At 38.3% G+C, this 23,315-nt stretch overlaps 2 protein-coding genes across 5 annotated transcripts in view; both read right to left on the reverse strand.

Annotated features, from left to right (window-relative positions):
• LOC114029994 (pre-mRNA-processing factor 39) overlaps window positions 1–646 on the reverse strand; it is a 39,719-nt gene extending 39,073 nt beyond the window's left edge. The window contains exon 1 of one of the 2 annotated variants that reach the window (XM_027844645.1): window positions 465–646. The gene's annotated coding sequence lies outside the window, so the exon portion shown is untranslated. The remainder of the gene's footprint in view (window positions 1–464) is intronic. The other variant, XM_027844646.1, reaches the window with a different exon arrangement.
• Window positions 647–17,889: 17,243 nt separating this feature from the next.
• Window positions 17,890–23,315, reverse strand: part of LOC114030138 (TOG array regulator of axonemal microtubules protein 1-like) — a 96,664-nt gene continuing 91,238 nt past the window's right edge. For all 3 annotated transcript variants that reach the window (XM_027844881.1, XM_027844880.1, XM_027844879.1), the window contains 4 exons: window positions 21,405–21,591; window positions 20,034–20,253; window positions 19,695–19,781; window positions 17,890–19,066 (listed from right to left, as the gene is read on the reverse strand). In XM_027844881.1, coding sequence (XP_027700682.1) covers window positions 18,813–19,066; window positions 19,695–19,781; window positions 20,034–20,253; window positions 21,405–21,591 — 748 coding nt within the window. In that variant the 3' untranslated portion in view covers window positions 17,890–18,812. The remainder of the gene's footprint in view (window positions 19,067–19,694; window positions 19,782–20,033; window positions 20,254–21,404; window positions 21,592–23,315) is intronic.

Raw genomic sequence — 23,315 nt, forward strand, 5'->3', positions numbered from 1 at the left:
AGCACAGTGCCTGACACTACAGTAGATGTATAACGTGCTCGCAGATTGACTTGACGGTAGGATTTTCTGTACCCTGGAAGACCCACTGAGCCTTAACTGGGCAGGATTTGTCGTGGCTCCCTGCCCCCCGCCCCCATCCCCGGTTGCTTTCAAATGTGGAGGGTGGGGGCGGGGAGGACGGCCATCTGTAGAGACTCGCCCAACAACCTCGTGGTGCCAGGGAAGCGGGCAAGTCCCAGCCCAAATCCGAAAGGGCCGTCCCTCGGGTAGAAGCCCGCGGGGCGGCAATCGCGCTGAGAGAGGGCCGGCGAGGGACTGGGGAAGGGTGGGGCGACTCGGGGGAGGAGGGCAGCGGCGCCAGCGCTTCGGGCGCCAAGTTCGGGCCAGGCCGCGAGGGCCTGTGGGGTGGGGGGTGGGGAGGTGGAGTTAGGCCCAGGGCCGAGACAAACCAAATCAGGCCTTACCCCTGGAGAAGTCGGCCGCCGGCTCTCTGCTAGCGTCTCTACCTCGCCGCCCGACCCGCACTAACCTTGCGCTGGAAGCCGTTCAGTGCCATTAAGGAGAGACTTGGGCCTGGCTCCCCACAAAACGAGGCCAGACAGCCACGTCTGCAGCGGCCTCAGCGGCTCCGGCTACTGCGGCTGCGGTAGCTCCAAGCGCCCCGCCCACGACAAGCAGAGAACGCAGGGCGCATGCGTTCGCGTTCCCCTCGCGGGCAGGCGGGATCACGTGTCTCTCCGCTGCGCTCCACCCACGCGCCGGCGCGTCCACCTGGGCTGGAGCTCCCGAGACTCCAGGGAGTGCCCCTCCCCCTCCCCCCTCCCTCCCCCCCTCCCCGCAGCTCCGGGTTGTTGCGTTCCACGTGCTCTCTGCACACCTCAGTGGAGCTGAGCTCCGGAATCCCCCGCAGCTGCAGCAGTGCTGACCGCGGTGCGCTCCACTCACGGTGCCCGCCTCACCTGTGCTGAGCTGGGGAAGCCCCTAGCAGCTGGTGTCCCTCTTGATCTCTCGGCTCTGCGTACTGTCAAGTTAGCAAACTTGTTAAGAACCTACTATGTGAGCTTATGGAAGTGATTGTTGATAAAATGAATTAATAAAAATTTTTTAAAAGAACCTACTATGTGCTCAGCATTAAAGCAAAAGCATCCTTGCTCTCAAGGAGTTCACAATACGGTATAGTTTCTTTCCCCAAATCCCAACACTAGAGATGGACTTAGAGGCTATAAGGGTCATTATGCCATGAAGCCAATTCCTAGGAAAAAAATACATATGCCGTGATAACAGGATCTTTTGTTATTGTTGCTGTATGCCCAAAGAAATATAAATTTAATCCCTGAAACAGGATTTGTACCTTTCAGGGCAGTACTCAGAAGTACTTTCTCCAACCCTTCTCCAACTCCATCGATCCACCTAAAAGCAGGAGAAACTCAATTCTACTCTCCAAACTGAACAAAATGTGAACTTTTATTTGGTTTTTTGGTGTGGAGATTGGTGGATCTTAAACTATTAGTGAGGAGCTTTACCTCACATTTAATCTAATCCAACTCCATTATTTTACAAAAGAGAAAATTTGACCTGAAAATTAATTGATTTACCCAAAGTCTCTTTGGGAGTAGTAAATCCAATAACTTCAAATCTCTTCAAAACAAACAAAAAATCCACAAAGAAACTCTACAAACTGGAACCTTTCAATATGCAAAGAGTAGCAACAAAAAAAAGGGCAGGATTGTATATGAAAACGTGAACTCTTGTTTTCAGTAACTTGTCTTGCCTCTCTCCCCACATTTTGTTGTTGTTCAGTTATGTCTGACTTTGTGACCCCATGCACCACAGCATGCCAGGCCCTTCTATCCTGTAGTGTTGTTAAATTTAGAGTTGGGAGGGCTGGTTCAGGTGTGAAGGAATTCACTTGGACTTTCTCTGTAGCCATGGGTGATGAGTTCAGGGTGGACCCCAAGAATGTTGGAGTGCTACCTGAAATGATGAGGAAGAGACACACAGGTGCTAGTGTCCTGAAAGAATTCACTCGGACAGTCTGCAAGTTAAAGACGTACCCAACCGCATCTGCTCCCCATGAGGCAGAGTCCCAGTGGGCTCTACTCCACATGGGAAGCAGAGCACAAACCAAAGGCCCTGCTCCCCTAAGGAAACAAAGAGGCCCCTGCTTCCCACAGGAGTCAAAGGTGGTTAGCTAGGTCAAAGGTATGGTTTAAATACAATTTTATGGAATGGGGGGAAAGGACGAGAGAATGGGTGGAGTAAGCATGACTCCAAAGTGCCTGGGATGTCAGGTAGTCGGGAGATGATAAGCAGAGAGAACTGGAAAGGGGAGGAGAAGAATTGTTCTGGCATGGAGGGTGCTTTGTGAAAGCACACAGATAAATCCATGGGTGGGGGCTTCAAAGTCTTCTTTGATCACTTTTCTGGCTGATTACATCCTTCATCCTATCTCCTATCTCGTGCTGCTTGCTCCATCTGCCTCAAGCACTCTTCTGCCTCATCAGTATCCCCTGAAGTCTGTCCAAGCTCATGTCTGTTGTTTCAGTGACATTATCTATCCATCTGTACTCTGCCATCCCCTTTTCCTTTTGCCTTCGATCTTTCCCAACATGAGCGTCTTCTTATAAGCCCTGTCTTCTCATTATGTGACCAAAATATTTAAGCTTCAGCTTCAGTATTTGACCTTCCAGTGAATAGCCTGGATTAATTTCTTTAAGTATTGACTGATTTGATCTCCTTGTTGTCCAAAGGACTTTCAAAACTCTTCTCTAGCACCTCAATTCGAAAAGTATGATTCTGCAGTGCTCAGCTTTCCCTGTAGTCCAACTCATAGTCATATATTGCTACTGGAAAAACCATACTTTGCCTATACTAACCTTGGTCAGCAAGTTAATGTCTCTACTTTTTAATATGCTGTCCAGATTTGCCATAGCTTTTTTTCCAAGGAGCAAGTGTCTTTTAGTTTTATGGCTATGGTTGCCATTTGCAGGGATCTTTGAGCCCAAGAATATAAAATCTGACACTGCTTCCATTTATTCTCCCTTTATTTGCCAGGAAGTGATGGAATCAGTTGCCAGGATGTTAGGTTTTTTTGATATTAAACTTCAAGCCAACTTTTATACTCTCCTCTTTCACTTTCATCAACATGCTTCTTAATTCTTTTTTTTCTTTTTTCCTTTTTTTAATTTTTAGGCAATTGGGGTTAAGTGACTTGCCCAGCGTCACACAGCTAGTAAGTGTCAAGTGTTTGGTCTGAGGTCTGATTTGAACTCAGGTCCTCCTGACTTCAGGGCTGGTGCTCTATCCACTGAGCCACCCAGCTGCCCCCATGTGTCTTACTTCTTCATTTTCTTCCATCAGAGTGGTATTTGTCTGCATATCTGAGATTGTTGTTATCTCTCCTGGCAACTTTAATTCAGGCTTTTGATTCATCCAGCCTGGCATTTCCCATTATATACTCTGCATGTAAGTTAAATAAATAAGGAGGCAATACACAGCCTCGTCATACTCCTTTTCCAATCTTAAACTAATCAGTTGTTTTATGTTCAGTTCTAACTAACAGTTAGTTAGAACTAACAGTTTTTAAAAAAAAAATTCAAATTTTAAATGTAAATAATGTAAATAAATTTACATTTAATTGATTAAATAATTAAATAAATAAATAACAATTAATTAAATAAAATTTAAATGTAAATAAATTTACTACCCTGCTTGTCCCTGTCCCCTTCAGAGCTTCCTTATCTTCTCTTCTGTTTATTGATTCATTAAAGCTCTTTTCCTTTTCTACTTCCTTCCCTCCTTCCTTTTTCCTTCAGTCCTTTCTCCCTCCCTCCCTTCTTTCCTCCTCCTCCTTCTTCACTGTCACTATCCTGTACTACTCCAACCCTGCTTTGACTGTTTCTGAAAACGTATGCCTCATTCTTCTCTGGTTCACTGTTGTTGTTTAATCGTTTTTCAGTCAAGTCTGACTCTTCCTCACCCCTTGGCAGAGGATACTACAGTGGTTTGCCATTTTCTTCTCCATCTCAGTTTACAGATGAGGAACTGAGTCTCAGTGACTTGCCTAGAATCACACAGCTAGTAAATGCCTGAGGTCAAATTTGAACTCAGGTCTTCCTGATTCCAGGCTTGACACTCTATTCACTATGCCACCTAGCAGCTCCTAACTGGTTCATTACCTCTTTGCCAAAAGATACGAAGCATGGTTTATCAATAGGCTTAGGGGAACATAACTGGTCATTGCACTACTCATAATTCTTAAATGTTTCACAGTTAAAAACAACTAGCTTTTTAAAAGTAACAATATTAAAGTCATTTTGTAAATTATTCTTCTGATTCTGTTCATTTCATTCTGCATCGGGTCACATAAATTTTACCAGGTATGTGTTCCTGAACTACTCTGCATTAATGAACCTGCCTACCAAATGTGAATCAGAATTATTGTTATGTTGGTAATCACCAACTGACAGTCAGTTACTATAATTTCTTTTCTGCTTTCCCAGAATTCATACAACCTTGTTCCTCCCATGAGACAACCTAAAAATTATTAATATTGCACCTGCAGTATTGTAATTTTCCCAGCCTCAACCTGAAATGTCATTTTTCTTCCTGATATTCATCCTTAACCATCCCAAAAAAGACTTTAACTGTTCCCATCTGCCTTCCATCAAAATCAAAGTTCTTGCCTTTGTCATCAGTAGTTGAAGCTTACATATATATATATATTTTGGGGGGGGAAATATAACATATTTGTACATAATTATTTTTATGTTGACTCCCTCGTTAGACTATAAATTCCTTAAGAGTAGTGACTGTTTTTTGGACTTTCTTTGTATCCCCAGCACTTAACGCAGCACTGATACATGTGAGTTCTTATTGACTAACTGAATGATCAACAAGCAGTAGAAGGTATTGTGGCCCAGAAAATTCTAATCTGTAACAAAAGTCATTGAGAACTCCAAGCATGGTTGATTAATTTATTAGGGAGTCCAGGGATCCCTAATTAGTCGGACCCAAGATCTTTCTCTCGTTCAGGGATCCCTCCCCTTGGGGAGCTACTTTTATACATTTAGAACACTAAAAATAGAAGGAGGCGTTACAATTCATGGATTGGTCAGTTCCAGAACTGAGGAAATCTTATGGTTGGCTAAAGGAAATGTCCATCAATCATAACCATTTTGTCAACAGGCCTTTCACAGGTCATCAGACCTTCCATTGGTCCTCAACTCCAGGTTACCTGAGCAGGGGCTTTCCAAAGGTCATAAGACCCTTTCAACAACATCTCTGAACTTTTACAGGTCATAAGACCCTGGTGTTTGACTAACAGTATTCTAAGGTCTAAAGAAGTTGTGGATTTGAAGCAAAGGTCACTAGGGAGTGGACAATAATGATTCTTAGAGGTGAGGTGGGGTATTGTACCTGCAAATGAACCTTATTATAGCAAGTTAAAGATTTGGGCTTGGGGGGTAGTGTAGCAATTATGTTCTTATTACATTTCTAACTAACAGTATGAATCTAGCTAAGTCAAATGCAGTTAATATAGTCATAAATACATGGTGAATTAATCATTCATAACTCTTATCCTAACAGCATCAATTAACATGATTACCTCAAGCTAAATTCTATTCTGCTTAATTCATTAATACAATCACTGATAGCCATCAAATCACAATAAACTGAATAAATGCTGATTAATTTGAGTAGGGACATCAAAATTATTGTCACAGTATCTAACAAAATAAATGCAGAGTAATTGTGGTGGGAAGGTCGGGGAACTAAAAACTGAGAAGCCCAGGAAAGTCTTTTTATATGCAGAGGTTATTTACTTGGAGTCTATAAACTAATTTTTTTAAATTTTAATTAATTAGGAGCAGCTAGGTAGCATAGTGGATAGAGCACCAGCCCTGGCGTCAGGAGGACCTGAGTTCAAATCCAGTCTCAGACACATAGCACTAGCTAGCTGTGTAACTCTGGGCAAGTCACTTAACCCCAATTGCCTAACAAAAAAATTTTTAATTAATTAAATTGAATTTAATAAATTAAATTAAACTGTATTTCAATATAATTTTCTTTGCAACTCTTTGCATTTGATTTTATGCATTTAAAAACATTATTCTTCAAAGGGGTCCATAGGTTTCACCAGACTACCAACAGGGTCTAGGATACACAAAAAAAGGTGAAGAATTTCTCTTGTAGGAGGTGGCACTCAAGCTAACTCTTAAAGAGAGATTGGGGAAGAGTTCCAGACATGGTGGTCAGATTGTGCAAAGGCGTGGAAAGGGAACATGGCATTGTATATATGGAAAATTACAAGTGGGCCAGTTTGGTTTGACTGCAAGTAGAGTACATGAGGGAGGAGTAATGTGAAAATCAGCTAGAAAGATTGGTCGGTACTAGATTGTGAAAACAAGAGTTTTTATTTTATCCTGGTTGGTTGTCGTGCAGCTCAAAGAGTACCAAAATGACAACAGTATGTTAGAGTCAAGCTATAAGTGTATCCAAATGTGACCCATCAGTCCAATAGGAGCTCAGAAGGTTCTACCACAGGTCAGGCCCAAATAGTCCACGTAAACATCGGGGGTGCAGATGTTTCTAAATTTGCCAGTCTCACATTTATTTTGAGCTACTGCAGTTCTGCTTTGCTCATAAAGCATAGCGCCTTCTATGCTGGCCACTGCCAGTGTCTCTCACATCACATAATCAATTCCAGAGCTGTTGTCACAAAGCGTCCTTGAGAGTCTCCTTGTATCTCTTCTTCTGACCTCCATGTGAGCATTTGCCTTGCGTGAGTTCTCTGTAAAGTAGTCTTTTTGACAAACATACCTTTGGCATTCGAACAATGTGGACAGCCCATTGGAGTTGTCCTCTCTGCAATAGAGTTTAAATGCTTGGCAATTTAGCTTGACCTCAGTATCTAGTACCTTATCCAACCAGGTGATCTTTAGACTATTTCTAAGACATTTCAAATGAAATAATTCAGTTTCCTAGCATGGTGCTGTCCAGGTTTCACAAACATGTAACCATGAGGTCAGTGATGAGGTTTAGGGGTGCTGACATGGCTTAGGTGTGCTGGGCCCCCCAAAATGTCAGCGTACAGGGTGATGTCACCTGGAATGAATTCAGGTACTCAAACTGTCTTCCAGTCAAGTGGCAAAGTTTATTGTGACCCCAATAAGGCAGGTGAAGTTCCTTGGGGAACTTGCAACTTAATGGGAATGATACTAAAGCTTATATAGAAAAGGGACAGTGAAAAGAATGCCACATATTCTAATTAGGTGATCAGGAAGAGATTAGGGAGTGGTCAGTATACACAAGTAGTCCAGGTGCTAGGCTCACGGAATGTATAGGAAAACTTGGGAAGTCAACAGAGAGAGCTTTGTTGTGGGGTCAAGATAGTTCTGTTTATGCAAAAGTTTGCCAGAGGCATGGTCCTTGGGGATCTGGTGCTGATGAGGTCTAGAGGTTTAGGGGTCCTGGGACCCTGAGATCACGACACGCAGGTACTGCCTGAAAGAATTCGACCCAAGCCTTCTTTCAGCCAAAGACAAGGTTTATTAAAGATCTGCCATATTAGACAGACTCTTAAGGAATCTGAGCATCTGTGAGTTATTGGCTAGATTGTAAAAATCTGAGCAGTGGCTACATTATAAGAATTAGAGCATCTTAATGGAGACAAGATAGATCTTATATACAGAAAGACTATGGGAGGGGTCTAGGAGTGGCCAAGTAGTCTAATGAGGTAATAGAACTCCAGGGGTGGCCAAGGGAGAATGGAGCCTAGATAGGATTAAGGGTGGGAAGTGGCCTAGGACATAGGGAGGTCTAGGTTAGGTTAAGGGTAATAGAGAGTTGGGAGATTGGGTATAGCCACAATGAAAGGCCATTTGATGGGATTATAGCCTCAGGTGAATGCCTGAGATTTGGCCATGTGGGAAAGTCCAGGGTTTTTTCCTTTTGGGGTCTAGATCCTATCCTCATCAGTGCCAGGAAAAGAGTCCTTGGGCCAGCACCCCTGTGTCTGTACTGATAGCCTTTATCTAAGGAATTGCAGGGTCAGATCTCCACATGCTTGTAACAAGGAAAGATTTTCTCACAGGGCCTTGTTGGGATTCTGGGTTGCTTCCAGAGACATGGTCTTTGCCTTTCAGGGTCCAGGTCCTGATGGGGTTATGTGATTTGTGTTGGACCCCTAAAATGAAAAAGACCATATCTTTGAACACAACTCAGTCCCTGAACTTTCCCACACTGGCCTTTCCCCTGAGGCATCTGGTCCATCCCAGTCTACCTAGATACTCAATAATCCTTTTAACTGCCCTTTCACTATGGCTCTCTGACCACTCACTCTTTTTATTATCTGTATCTGGCCTATCCCAGGTTACTTGCCAGTCTTTAATCTCATCCACATCAGCTTATAGTCTTTTTTGTATAAAAGTATCAATCTTATCCCCATTAAATTGCACAGATTCCCGAAGAATCTCACCTGCTCCAACTGGTGTCACAATCCTTCAGATTTACTAGAAATCTTGCTTGCCTAATTGGTATTATAATAAAATCTCCATACTTTGACTGAAAGAAGGCTTGAGTGGTCTAATTCTTTCGAGGCAGATCCCTTGTACCCTTGCATTTCAGAGTTCCCATCACCCCAAAAGGCAACAGTTCCACCACCCCATCAGTCAGCACAATGACTCAATAGACCTTCAGTTTGGTAGGCAATCTGATACCTCCTCTCTCCCACACTTTCCTTCAGAGCCTCCCAAACACTGAGTAGCTTTGACAATGCACTGGTCAACCTCATTATCTATGTGTACTTCCCTGGAAAGCATACTGCCAAGGTAAGTGAACTTATACACAGTATTCAAAACTTCTCCATGTGCTATAACCAATGGTTCCACGTATGGATGGTGTGGTGCTGGCTGGTGAAGAACCTCTGTTTTCTTGGTGTTAATTGTTAGGCCAAAATTAGCACAAGCAGCAGTGAATTGATCTATATTTTCTTGCATCTCAGCCTCAGAGGCTGCATTGAGTGCACAATCATCTGTGAACAAAAAAATCATACACCAACTCTATTTTATCCTAGAACCAATAGGAAACCACTGGAGCTTTTTTGAGGAATACAATACGGCCAGACTTGTGCTTAAGGAATACCAATTCAGCAGCTACTTCAAGGATAGACAAAAGAGGGGCAAAACAAAAGACCAATTAGGAGACTATCTCAATAGTCTTAGTGACAAAGGAAATCAGCTATTATTGATTAATTCGATTTATTTTTAGTTTGACTATAGGATTAAACTACCTTCTTTAGGAAAAGGTGGCCCTAACAGCTAAATCAGATTAACATAGTCTTTTAAGTCTAGGTTACCTGTAGATTTAATGAATAGATTAAGAAGACTATCTTTGAGTAGCAGATAATTTAGAAGAATAAAATAATCATAAGATTATAAGATTTTTCAAAGGGCTAAATTTCCCTTTCTAGTAGAAAGGGGGGGAGGGTTGACCAGAGGCTAAATTCCCCTTTCTGGCAGCTGGAGAAAGAATAGCCAGAAAGATAAGCCCCCCCCCCCCCCTTTTTTTTCCTTGAGCTAGAGTGTGAGTTGAGTAATGCTATTCTAACAAAGATGTGTGGTGACTGCTAACCACTGACCACAAATTCCTCTTTTCCACTGGTTACAAAAGTTACCACCTGGAGGAAAGGGTGTCTGGCATAGGGTTAAGAAAGTCTAGGGGAGGCTAACTAGTCAGCTGACCTACCTTGTCCAATTGAATTATGTTCAAAACAAGTTTCTATAATTTTTCTGATTCTTCTTTTTTGTTATAAAAACTATTTATGTTAATCACTCTTGGTCTCTGACCTCAGGAGTCAGGTGACCCAGTTTGCTATGCAAATGCTAGCTTTGCAGATTAAATCATAGATGGCTTGGTAACTGTCCACAGTTTCCTTTTTGTTTCAGAGTCAATTTTAACCCTAGCAGGGAGGCGTCTAACTGACAGTAGTTGACTTTGCCCCATTTTCCTCTTGGCTGTACTCATTTTGTACTTTTTTACCATGCCCCAAGGGTATCATTTTCTCCCCTTCCTTCACTCCCTTCCACTTCAGCTTTCTTTGACATATTGTGTTCCCCATTTAGAATGTAAGCTGCTCGAGGACTGTCTTTCCTCTTTGTATTTGTAGCGCCAGTGCTTAGCACAGTGAGTAGCACTTAGTAGGCACAATAAATGCTTTTTCATTATTGACTCTTGGTTGTAGGATGGATCCGAGATATAATTGTAAAGGCAAAACTGACAAGACCTAGTTCTTGTGTCCCTTTGGTTCCAGGCATTTTCTCTGACTGTCCCCCACACCTGGAATGCTCTTCTTCTTCAACTCTACCTCTCAGCTTCTCTGGTTTCCTTCAAATCCCAATTAAAATCCCGTCTTCTATAGAAAACCTCTCCCAATCCCTCTTAAGTCTAGTGCCTTCCCTCTTTTAATCATTATTCCTTATTATTAAATAATTATTTAAGAATTATTTCCTATCTATCTTCTATGTAACTTGTTTGTACATATTTTGTTTTCTCCCCCATTAGAATGTGAGCTCCTTGAACACTGTACCCAGTAACAATATTATATGATGATTTTACTGTGAATCACTTAGCTATTCTCAGCAGTACAATGATTCAAGATATTTCTGAAGGACTTTTTTTTTTTTAAAAGGCAGTTGGGGTTAAGTGACTTGCCCAGGGTCACACAACTAGTAAGTGTCAAGTATTTGGTCTGAGGCTGGATTTGAACTCAGGTCCAACTGACTTCAGGGCCGGTGCTCTATCCACAGTGCCACCTAGCTGCCCCTAAGGACTTTTGATGAAAGGTGTTGTCCAGCTCCAGAGAAAGAACTGATGGAGCCTGAATGCAGATTGAAGATATTTTTTCTTTACTTTATTTATTTTAGATGTGTGTGTATGTTTGTGTGTGTGTGTGTGTATTTTTTTTTCACAGAATGACTTACATGGAAATGTATTTAGCATGACTACTTATTTATAACCTATTTCAAATTACTTGCCTTTTCAATGGGGGTGGACAGGAGGGAGAGAGAGAATTTGGAATTCAAAATTTGAAGAAAAAAAGAATGTTAAAATTATTTTTACATGTAATTGGGGGAAAAATAAAATATTAAATAATAATAATTTAAAAAAAGAATGTGAGCTCCTTGAGGGCAGGGACTGTTTTACTTTTTTATTTGTATTGCCCATACTTAGTATAATGCTTCCTACTTTGCTGAATAAATGCTTTCTTCTTTCTTTCTAGTTAGGGCCTGAGGTACTATAGGGGAGAGTGTGCCCCTGATTCAGGTCATCATCTCTTTTGCAGAATCTCCCTTACTTTCAGCTAGCTCCAAATCAGAGACTTAGAGCCTCATGAGCTCAAGATTGCCTTCAGGACTGGACATGTCTATCTCGGTATTGCTGTGTGATCACCTATACACAGGAAAGAAATAAAAAAGAAGAGGCCTAACATCCAGAATCAGGCTTGCTCACACATGTGCTTTAGGTATTATGCACTTACAGTTTACCATGTCTTCTGGTGAGCAGAAACATCAGTCTTCTCTCCCCCTATGTTTTCTAGGTATTGCTTCAAATATTGCTGACACTCCCTGCAGATGGGGGGAAAAGAGAGAGGCCAAGGGAGGGTCATTTTCTTTTAAAGATCTACTGAGTCTTTGGCTGTTTCTGCTCAGTCAAGAAGAGGATTGCTTAGTCATTGCAAAGTAGCCAAATCCTTTTTCCACTGAGCTTTTTCTACCGAAGCAGCCGGGGTACAGGCTCAGCATTCCATTGGATATATATACTCCAATCCAATCAATGCTGTATCTCATTGATTTATTTTGTTGTTCAGTGCTAAAAGTGTTAAAAAAGTCTTCTAACTTTATACTTTGAGTGGATAATGAAGAGAGTAAGTAACTAAGAAAGGAGCTGTGACACCTGGGAAGGCAGATAAGGTGAGGTTATACTCTATGCTATGATATACAGTCCTGAGCTACATTTGTCAGTTGGTTACCTTGAGGCACAACTCTTCATCATAACTACCAGAGTTGAGGCAACTCTGCAAAAAGGGGCTCAATTCAAGAAGGTTCAATTTTGACTGGTTTAGGAATGCCTTCTTCTGTTTGACCCATGGAAACAAAGCAAGGGAGATACTCTCTGCAGATGTGTATTCAAAGACAAGAACCCAAAGAAAATTTGGTGAGAGATGGAACTAAGGACAGAATTTTTTTTCTCTCCGGAATGAACTCCTCCAGGCTCTTTCTATTATGCCACAAAAACATCTCTACCCTGGAAGTTCACTTTACTCCTGAACTTCTCGAACTGCAAGTACTCTTCCCTCTGTAGCATTTTTCTTTGATTGGATAGCTCTTTCCAAACCCAAGGTAGGTGTTGTTATTATCCCCATTTTTACAGATTAGGTAACTGAGGCTGAGGTTAAGTGATCTGCCCAGGTTTACACAGCTAAAAAAAATTTCCAAAGAAGCATTTGATATCAGGTGTTTTTGATTCCAAGTACAATACTAACTACTCAACCATCTAGCTGCCCAGTTGATACTTGTATCATTTTTGCTATGTATCTAGGATATATTACATCAGAAAAATGTGCCGTAGATTTTTTCCCCAGTTAAGTGTTTCCTTTCTCATTCTAACGGATGCAGTTTTTGGGTACAGGGATCCCCAAATTATCCAGGTACAGTGCAGAGCTATCTGGAAAGAATTCTCAGACTCAAGCAGTCTTCCAGTCAAGGGGCAAAAAGTTTATCGTAATGCTAATAAAGCAGGCAGAGCTCTTTAGGGAACTTGTTTTGTTTTTTGTTTTTTTTTTGGTTAGGCAATGGGGTTAAGTGACTTGCCCAGGGTCACACCACTAGTAAGTGTTATGTGTCTGAGACTGGATTTGATCTTGGGTCCTCCTGAATCCAGGTCTGGTGCTCTAGGGAACTTGAAACCTAATGGGGGTGGTGCTAAAGCTTATATAAAAATAATTTAGAGCATTGTGTGCCAAATATGCTAATTATATGGTGACATACAGTTTCTGTACCTTGGATGCAGGTGTCATTCACTGTTGGAAACCCTAGGGGCACAGCAGAGGGGGGCCTTCTAAGGGGTCTGTATATTTGTAACAAGATAGCCTTGGGAATTGCAGTCTATAGCTTGACCTCTGTATTGAGAGGTTACTGTGGGAATCAGTAAATGATAGTTCTGCTAGTACAAAATAGTCCTGTTCATACAAGGGAAATTCTACAGAGGTCAGCTTGCTCTTGTAACAGGGAGAGATAGTTTGCCTCACTGGGCCCACTCATGAGTTATTGCCAGAGATGGGTCTTTGGGCTGGGGAGAGATATGGTCCTAGGGCTGCAGTCCAAGCACAAGCAACCCATCATAATCACATTCCCTTTTTTTTTTGGATACAAAAACTTTTCAATTTTGTGGAATTAAGATTGTTCTTTTTCTCTCTTTCAATCGTTTCTCTCCCACTTGGTCAATGGGATCAATGAAATATGCTGAGTGAAGCAAAGTCCCTTTCCTTAGCTGTGAGAGTTTCTCCTTTTTTTTCTGGCCTAATTTATATGAACTTTTATATCTAGGTCATGTATTCATTTGAAGTTTATTATGTGGTACATGGTGTGAGATGTTCTAAATTTAATTTCTACAAGCCTGTTTTCCAGTTTTTGTTGTTCATTTGTTTTCAGTCATATCTGACTCTTCATGGCCCCTTTTTTTGCGGGGTGGGGTTTCTTGGCAAAGATACTGGAATGGTTTGCCATTTCCTTTTCCAGCTCATTTTACAGATGAGGAAACTCAAGCAAACAAGGTTAAGTGACTTGCCCAAGGCTAGGCAGCTAGTAAATATCTGATGCCAGATTTGAATTCTGGTCTTCCTGACTCCAGGCCTACCACTCTATCCACTGTGCCACCCAGTTGTTCTGTTTTCCAATTATCCCAGCAATTTTTTTAAAATGATAAGTCCTGGGTAGCTAGGTGGTGCCTTGGAGTCAGGAGGACCTGAGTTCAAATCCGGCCTCAGACACTTGACACTAGCTGTGTGACCTTGGTCAAGTCATTTAATCCCAATTGCCTCACAACAAAAAGAGTCCTTACCTCAGTGCCTGTTCTTGGATTTATTGAACATTATGTTGCAGTGCTTTTTAATTTATTGACTTTTTTTCTTTTAGTATGTTCACAGAGAATTAGAACCCCAAGCAGGGCTTAATAGTAAAGTTATAATTCTCTCTAAATGAAGTTGGTCAAAGCTTTTCTAGAATTTTCAAAACATAAAACAAAATGTAATACAAACCATTGCATCTGAAGATTTCCCCCTATTCTTGAAGATGACTGTAAAAGAAAGTTTTGTCTGATATAACCAAAAACATATTATAGCATAAATAGTAACCATTCCACTTATCATTACTTGGTTGAATTTTAAAATATCCAGGATGACTACAGTTTAATAAGAAATGTACAGAGTAGAAATAATTAGAAATTTCATTTGCTTTTAGATATCAAGATTTGTTTTTATGCAAGGGTCACAGTTAAAATCACCTTTTTGGTAATGGATAAAATCAGCATTAAATAATAAAGCCTACTCAACTTGTATTTCTACTTAGTCACTGAATAGTACAACAACATGAGACAAGTGAAAAGGTCCTATGTTTAAATGAACTCCTAAGACTATTTAAAAAAAATTTTTTAACCTTTTAAAAAAATTGTCATTGAAATTTTTCTTAGTTGATTTGTAGTGTTTTAAACCTTATAGAACACTTACCTCACAAAATATAAAAGTTTTCTTTTAAAAAAAAAAAGACCAATCTCTTTACATAATTTCCTGTGGCACATCCAAGCATTTAATGCACCGCTTGGATTTCCCCTTTGTGGCCCTTATTACTATATTTGATACATATTTTTTATCTACCCATTTCTTTCATATGTCCTTGGATTGACAAAGAAGCTTTATATTTTGAATAAAGACACACAATATACCAACAACAACAACAAAAAAGACCATTGCTGGAAAAAAAAAGAGGTCCAAGGCAAAGAATGATGTATAGCTGGCAAAATAAGCACATAGGTTGTCAATTATAGATTTTCTCATGTTCTTTGCTTTTCTTTCCTTTCCTTTCTTCCCTCCTCTCCTTCCTTCCTTCTTTTCCTCCCTCCCTTCATTTCCTCTTCTCTTTCCTTTCTTTCTTCTTTCTTTTTAGCATTAATAGGGTCTGAAATCTTTTCCCACACCTTTGGTATTTCCCTCTCCTGTAGATACCTCTTTCCATGCTCTCACTATTGCCTTCAGCACAAGTCTCCTCTATACACAAGCCAATCTGGCTGTTTTTTTCTTATTTCAGTTCTTCCTTTTTTTGGTTTGTTTTTTGCTTTTTTGGTGAAGCAATCGGGGTTAAGTGACTTGCCCAAGGTCACACAGCTAGTAAGTTTCAAATGTCTAAGGTTGGATTTGAACTCAGGTCCTCCTGGCTCCAAAGCCAGAGCTCTATCCACTGCACCACCTAGCTGCCCCTCACTTCTTTCTTTAGGACCCTTTCTAACTATTCTAATCTTTTCCTTTTTTTTTTTTTTTCCTGTTTGTAGTCTTTCCTTTTCTATCCTTTAATGCCATTGGGATGACTTTGTTTAATTGGATATTTTCTCACATGTTCTTTAAACTGGTCTTATCCTCTACTGTTTCTCTCTGCTTTAAAACAATATTACTCATGATTGTTCACCACATATTTTAAGTGGGTGTTAACTTTGCTAGCTATTTCTGTTTGGCAAAGAAGTCAGTTGTTTGCTGACTAAAGCATTTTCCAGGCTCTTTTGGTCTCCTTGTTGTGGCAATTAATTTATACTGGTTAAACTTCTGGATGAAATCATTCTAGTCTGAGGCAATGCCAATTCTGTTGTCCATTTCTCATTTTTTATTTTTAGTTACCTGTTTATAGTTTTGGGGTTTATATATTTCATGTGCTTTCCTTGTTATTTTTCCACTTTGAAATTTTACAAATTCTTTTTACTAACAAGTCAATAGTGACTGTACATATCTCTCAAATTGTTAATGTCTTTCCCTGTTAAAACAAAATTTAATTATATATACACATACATATTTTAGCTTGCACTAGATGACTTTGATGACTACTGCTTTATAATATGGCTTGAGGTCTGAAAGCGCCATTCCCCTTTTGTCCCTACCTCTTTTCATTATTTAACTTGATATTCAGATCTTTTATTTTTCAAAATGAATTTTATTATTTTATCTAGTAAAGGAGCCATCCTTTTATCCCTGGCATAAATCCAACTTAGTCATGATGATTTCTTAGGTGAACCACCACAGTTTGTCTGAAAGGATTTAAGTTTTGAACCAATATTCATGATATTGGTCTCATAGTTCTCCTCTTGTGCTTTATTTTTCCTTTGTTTAAGGACTAGAACTGTATTTAACTCATAAAAAGAATCTAGTAGGGTGCTTTCTTTTTCAATTTTTGAGAATAATTTATATAGTATCGATACTAATTCCTTAAAAGTTTTGAGTTCTCCGGTGAATCCATCAGAGTTGAGTCATTCTTCCCCCCACCCCTTTAGTAGTTCCCTTACAGCAATTTCTATTTCTTTCTTTCTTTTTTTGCTAGGCAATGGGGTTAAGTGACTTGCCCAGGTCACACAGCTAGTAAGTGTCAAGTGTCCGAGGCCACATTTGAACTCAGGTCCTCCTGACTCAAGGGTTGGTGCTCTATCTACTGTGTCACTTACCTGCCCCAGCAGTTTCCATTTCTTATTCTGAGATTGAATTACTTAAGACCTCCAATTGGTCTTCATTTAGTTTATTATTTCTGAAGGCATTCTATTTCTTTTTTGCTGTCAGTTTTGTTAGCATAAAACTGTGCACAGCAGGTTCTAACTTTCAGTTTTGTTGTAATTTCATTTTGTTTGTTTGCTATTTTGTTGGTTTGTTGATTTACTGCCCTCTTTTTAATCAGACTGGCTAAAGGTTTATCAATTTTACTAGTCTTTCCAAAGAACCAACTTTTAGTTTTATTTCTAATTCCTATAGTTTTGTTTAGTTTCCAGAGTATCTATTCTGAGATGCAGCTAAAGCAATCCTCTAGGAAAAATTCTCTTCCTACAAATATACATTTTTAACAAAATAGAAAATGAGATGACTGATGAACTGAATATGCATTTTAAAAAATAGAAAGCCAACAAATAAACCTAAAATAAACAAAAGGAATATAAAAAAATTAGAGGAGAAATAAACTAAGAATTATTTTTTAATGTTAAAATGTCTAATGGCCAAAACTGAACCCTCCTCCCCTCAACTCCTGACTTGACTGGCTAGAACTGCCTTAACAGATATGCTATAAAGCAAAGGATGAACTGTCAAAAACAAATACATGAAGTACTTTGTTAGAAAAGTTCAATTAGGTGTTGCCATGGTCTCCAGAACTACAAAAACTAGAGACTCAGCTCGAGATTCTAAGCCTTGAACTGCAACCAATCCAAAGTGGTGTCTCCAGAGACAAGTAAATTGGACTTCATGACAGCTACCTATGTAAGAATTCTTTAGTGGAGGATTGTCTCTTGAGAAAAAGACCATCATTCTAGATACCAGAGCACCCACTCTTCTATAGGCAGTATATTTGTTTTTACTGTAATACTATTCTTATAGTATTAATAGTTTTCTACCACCACATGGGCAGTATACTTTCTTTACATCAAGTGCATCTATATACTTTTTCAGTCCTGAATGTTTTGGGGATTTGAAGGTGAGTCTGCTCATTACTTTCAACATCAGAAACCAAAAAAAGAATTAATGAATCTCAAGACAACATTTGATTATATTTCCATTTTTTTTTTTTTGGGAAAAACAACACCTCACACATCTACAGAAATAAATCCCTTTATTTTATAACATTCCTTTTCCTTTTTAAAATGTAGTACAGTACTTGTATCTGGATAACCTTGAGAAAATCTATAGAATACCTGGCACTATTGTTGAAGATTATACAACTGGGCAGAGATATAATACCTTTATAAATGTTGGGCAGAGAGAAAATTTAGTGTTTTCACACAAAGATAGGGAAGTTATATTTAACACGTTTTCTTAAATAAACGTGTACTTTGAAATATTTGAAAATCTGTTTCCTAAAAATTTGTCATCATGCTTTATTATAAGTTATTTAAATCTTACAGTTACATAGATGATAATGCCCAATAGTTAATCAAATATATTACATCAAGATATCAGCAATAGCAAGCTAATACTGCACAATCATATTGGTGGACTGATTTAAGAAATACATGTTTTTTTTTACAAGTAGCAAACAAATCCCTCTTTGTGGTACATATATTTCAATGACTTCTTTTCCACTTTTGTAAAATAAGGCTAAGTAATAAGACATATCAGAACATGATTACATAATAAAAAGTATATTTTTAATTACAAATCTAATTGTACATATAGGGCAACATACTGCAGTTTCTACAGAGGAGTGCAAATGAGCAGGACTTTCCTCATAAATGTTAAAGATGGATTCATTCCATGTGTTCTCAAATAGAATTTGTGAGTGTTATACTGACTGTTTCATGTGTGTTAGAGGTTTGATCATGAGTAGTAGTGCTAGTATGAAACAGAGGTGTGCTTTGCAAGCTGTCAAAAGCTGCCATTCTAGATAGTTTCTAAATGAAAAGGGTAGGTACTGTGACAATATAACTTTTAAAAAGGCTCCATCTGTCTTCATGTAAACAGGTATTTTTAGCCTATCTTATTGCATTACATATTAACGGAGTAACATACATAATTCATTTTAAGTTGTCATTTCAAGCAATTCTTCTAAAGTCTTTTTAATCTGTGGTGACTGAGATGCAGCCTGGTTTAGTAGACTGTGACCCATTTGTGCAAAAAGTGCTTTTGATAATTTAGCTGTGGCTGTTCGGATATTCCCTCCAGCTCCAGGTAGGAAGCCACTGTTCGTCATGTTGCCTAAGAGGTGCCAGAGGACAGCCACCACCTTCTGTTCTACTGCGTGAGGTTTCCTTTGATAGAGATCCATAACAAGATCTGAAATGCAATCGTATGGTATATAAGTAAATATCTGTTGTAATTCAGTTCATTTTAATTAAAAACATCTAAAATATAACACATTCCAATATGAAATATGAAACAAGCATAGAAGAGTGTTATAAAAATTCACTAAAGAATGAAAATAAAACATCTCAACATTTTAAATTAAACCACTTTAAAATTTGTAACAGAATAAGACATACTACAACATTTGGCACAATAATTTACTTCAGAAAGAATAGGAACGAGGGAGTCAAACCCCAACTTCACTCTGAGATGCTCCTTTCCAAGTGAAAATTGTATTCCATTATAAAGAAATAAAGCTACATTCTAAATCATGGGTCACAACGGTAAAAATACTGAGAGGGCATACTCTCTGTCTTACAGGTAATTTCCAAAGGGCTTCATAAGGGCTTCTTTTAAGGACTCTTTTTTTTTTTTAAAGCTTTATTAGGAAGACAGAAAACATTAAAAAATGCTTTGTAAAATTCTAAAAAGTCTTGTTGGGGCGTGGCTTGCTTCAACTTTAAGGCAAAATAATACTGAATCAGGTAGGTTTCTTAATACTGGTTACCAATTGTAAACAGCTAAAAATTCATATCATCAGAAAATTCAACATATTTACCAGCAAGCTTTTCAGTCATATCCTGTTTTGCTTTTCCATTTAAAAACTGTGCTTTTGTACAGAAAGTTTGTAGAAGTAGGTAATTGTCTAAATAAAAGTGGATAAAAGAGAAAGTGAATATAGTTATGGAATATTAATTTTTCATTAAGAGGCAGAAAAACATTTATTTCTAGAATGTAGATATGTTTGAAAAGTTTACACAATGACAAAACCAAGTAATTAATTTAAAGTTCTTTACTAGGTTAATGTGCTTAAAGAAATTGAGAAATAAAAGAGTAGGAACATTTTCTCAAGTATAAATGTAAACTCTCTTTTAGCTTTAAAATGAAAATTTCTTACCAATATGCTGACTCAGAGCATGAATAACATTTGTGGCAGCAGCGTAAATTCCTGGATTCTTGGAATTTAGATTGTTATCCACTATTGCAGGAATGAGCATGTTGATTACAGGTGATAAGTTATCTCTGAGCAAAGGAATCATTTTATGCATTGTTTCCAGAGCTATTAGATTTACTTTACTATTTGAGTCATGTAGCCGAGATTTAAAAGCATCAAAGATCTGAAAATAAATGAGTTAATGATACTGAATGAGATGGGAAAAAAAATTTTAATCACTAATGCTAGAACTCTAAAAAATGTAAATTAGACCTAGGTTTATTGTTCAGTGATTTCAGTAGTTTCTCACAAGGTTAATATATGTAAAGTGTTTTGCAGACCTTCAAGTACTATATTTGTTGTCGAGTTGTTTCAGTTGTGTTTGACCCTTTGTGACCTTGTTTGGGGTTTTCTTGGCAAAGATACTGGAATGGTTTGTCATTTCCTTCTCCAGTTCATTTTACAGATGAGAAAACTGAGGGCAAACAGGGCTAAGTGACTTGCCCAGGGTCACATAGCTAGTAAGTGTCTGAGGCCAGATCTGAACTTCGGTCTTCCTGACTCCAGGCTTGGCTCTCTATCTACTGTGCCACCTAGCTGCCCATGGTAATAAGCTAGGTCATAAGCTATTAATCAACTGTATAGATATTAAAAATTTGCATTTAAAAGCTATCTTTTTGAGCCCTTTATGCAAAAGAAAAAAAGCTTTATAAGTCATTCTTTATTTCAGTATTATAATTCCATTAAAATCTTAATTCTAGTCATAAAACAGAACAAGAAGCCCATTCTTAGCAGGTAAGGTCTACCTTATTGGAGGGAGTACTACTCACACTGATGAGATCATGTATTGACTTAAATATTAAATTACTTTATTATATTAAATCTAAAATAAGATGAATCAAATTGATTTCAAATGAAAGAACAAGTAATGTTTTCATTTTAGTGTCACAAATTTTTATCTAAAATGTAATTTGCATAATATTCTAACAATGTCACAATGACCATATACTTTAAATTCAAGTATACATGAAGTAAGGTCAGTTACAAATTAATTTTAAAACCACATATAAAGAGTTTCCTTTTTCTGAACAAACTGGACCTCTCCACATATTATTATTTTTACTACAGACATTTTAAATTCATTTTAATGTCTTATTCTCTTCTAAATTAGGCTTACTTTCTAAGTCTTATTTTTCCAATTAGTTTTAATTTTCATGGTCTCAAAACAAAGTTAAATGTGATAAAATTATCAAGTTATATTTTAAATTTATTTATTCACCTACACAGAGAGGGAGTGAGGCTTATCTGCTGCAAATACTTTTTGCATACTATTACCTTTACAATGTTTCCAACAACAAGTTCCTGATTGTTTTCAGTGTCTGATAAAAGTTGCTTGATTCCATTAATTCGATCTCGGAAGTCTTTTGCATTCAATAAACCTGTTATAACTTTAATATATTCAGCACTTTCTGAAGAATTGCGGGGAATGGTTTTTCTTATTTCACGTATGTCTATAGTCTCCCTAATGGGAAAGAAGAGAAGCATATTTAGCATACTTAATTTTCTGCAAAGTCACTTACCACAGTAATACACACACACACACATATATATATATATATATATATAATAAACAATTATATTCCCAGGATTCTCAAAACTCTCTACGGTTTGTTCCCCTGGTCTTGGGGAAGAAATTTCTTTTGAGGCTTCTTTAGTTTATTAGAACTCATAAATCCTTTTAAATGGTGGAAGGAAGAATCCTCTCCTCCCAAAAAGGCCAGGAAAAATATTAAATGAGGAATTTTTTCGAAAACAGCGTAATCTACTGTGGCCAAGGCTTTTTGACAGTATACTATTTTCTACACTGTGACTAAATAGGAATAACTAATCCTGAAAATGATCCTACAGGCACTGATGACTTTGACAAAAATTGCTTTTCATCTAGAGGTACTGGTGGCAATGATTATCATAGCCGCCAAAGCAGTTACCTGCAAGTTTCTAGTATACCTATTGAAGCATAGCTAAACATATGGCTATTTCCAAAGAGAAGTGATTTGAAAAAATGACTTTGAATATTTGGTTTGTTATTATCTAAATGTGTATTCCTCTTCTTCCTCCTACCTAGAAAGCCATTTATCATAACAAAGAATTTTTTAAAAGTAAAAATAAGAGGAGAAAAAAAATTTCATCAAAACCAATCAACACGCTCAAATTCCTTAAGATTCTACCCAAGGGCTCAGATTCTTAAAATTGGGCCCGCCTGCATTAGCAATACAAATGCTTAGATTTCTTAAGAATCTGGCCAATATGGCAGATTTTTAAAAAACCTTGTCTTTGGCTGAAAAACAAACAAACAAAAAACCAAACGAAACCCCCCAAAAACCTAAAACAAGCAATACATTGAAATAATCTGACATTCAATGTAACGTTCCACACCTGTGCACTCCCCACCTTTGCAAAGGAGTAGGGTGAGGTATCTTTCTGTATTGCTTCTACGTGGCCAAGCTCCTTTTTTGTAATTTTACAACATTCATTTTTGATAACTTTATGGTAATTTTTTTTCTTAGATTTATATTGTTGTAGTTATTATTTATATTATTTTCTTGACTCTGCTTACTTCTTAGATCAATTCACATAATTCTTTCCATGATTTTCAGTATTCGTCATATTTTTTGTTTCTCTTTACACATCACTCTACATATTGTTGTGGAATTCATGTACCACATATTATCTAGCTGTTTCCAAATCAGTGGACATCTACTTTGTTTCCAGTTCTTTGATATCACAAAAGTACTGCTGTAAGAATTTTGGGGGGTATTTCTTTTTGTCAATGATTTCCTTAGGGTAATTCTAGCAGTAGAATCCAAAAATAAGTGATTAAATGAGTCCCCATAGATCAGAGATTCTTAACTTTGGATGATGGATAGTGGTTTGGTGAAGTCTACGGCCTCTTTGCAGAATAATGTGTTTAAAATGGAAGGAAATGTTAAATTTCAGTTAGATGTTAGTGAAAATAAAGATGTATTTTTTTTTTCTCATCCAATTTCACAGACTGCTTGAAATCTATCCATGGGCCTCTTGGACCCAGGATTAAGAACTCCTGCTGCACATGGTGAAATTCTCCAGATGCTCCTATTTATGGATTACAGGGTGCTAAGTGTATGAAATCCCAGAAAATTGCAGAGCCTCCTAGATGTGCTCCAGAACCATTTGAATGACTCTGGCTTAACTATCCACTCAGGAAGA

Source organism: Vombatus ursinus, unplaced genomic scaffold, assembly GCF_900497805.2.
Source record: "Vombatus ursinus unplaced genomic scaffold, bare-nosed wombat genome assembly UNPS02014945.1, whole genome shotgun sequence".
NCBI lineage: Eukaryota > Metazoa > Chordata > Mammalia > Diprotodontia > Vombatidae > Vombatus > Vombatus ursinus.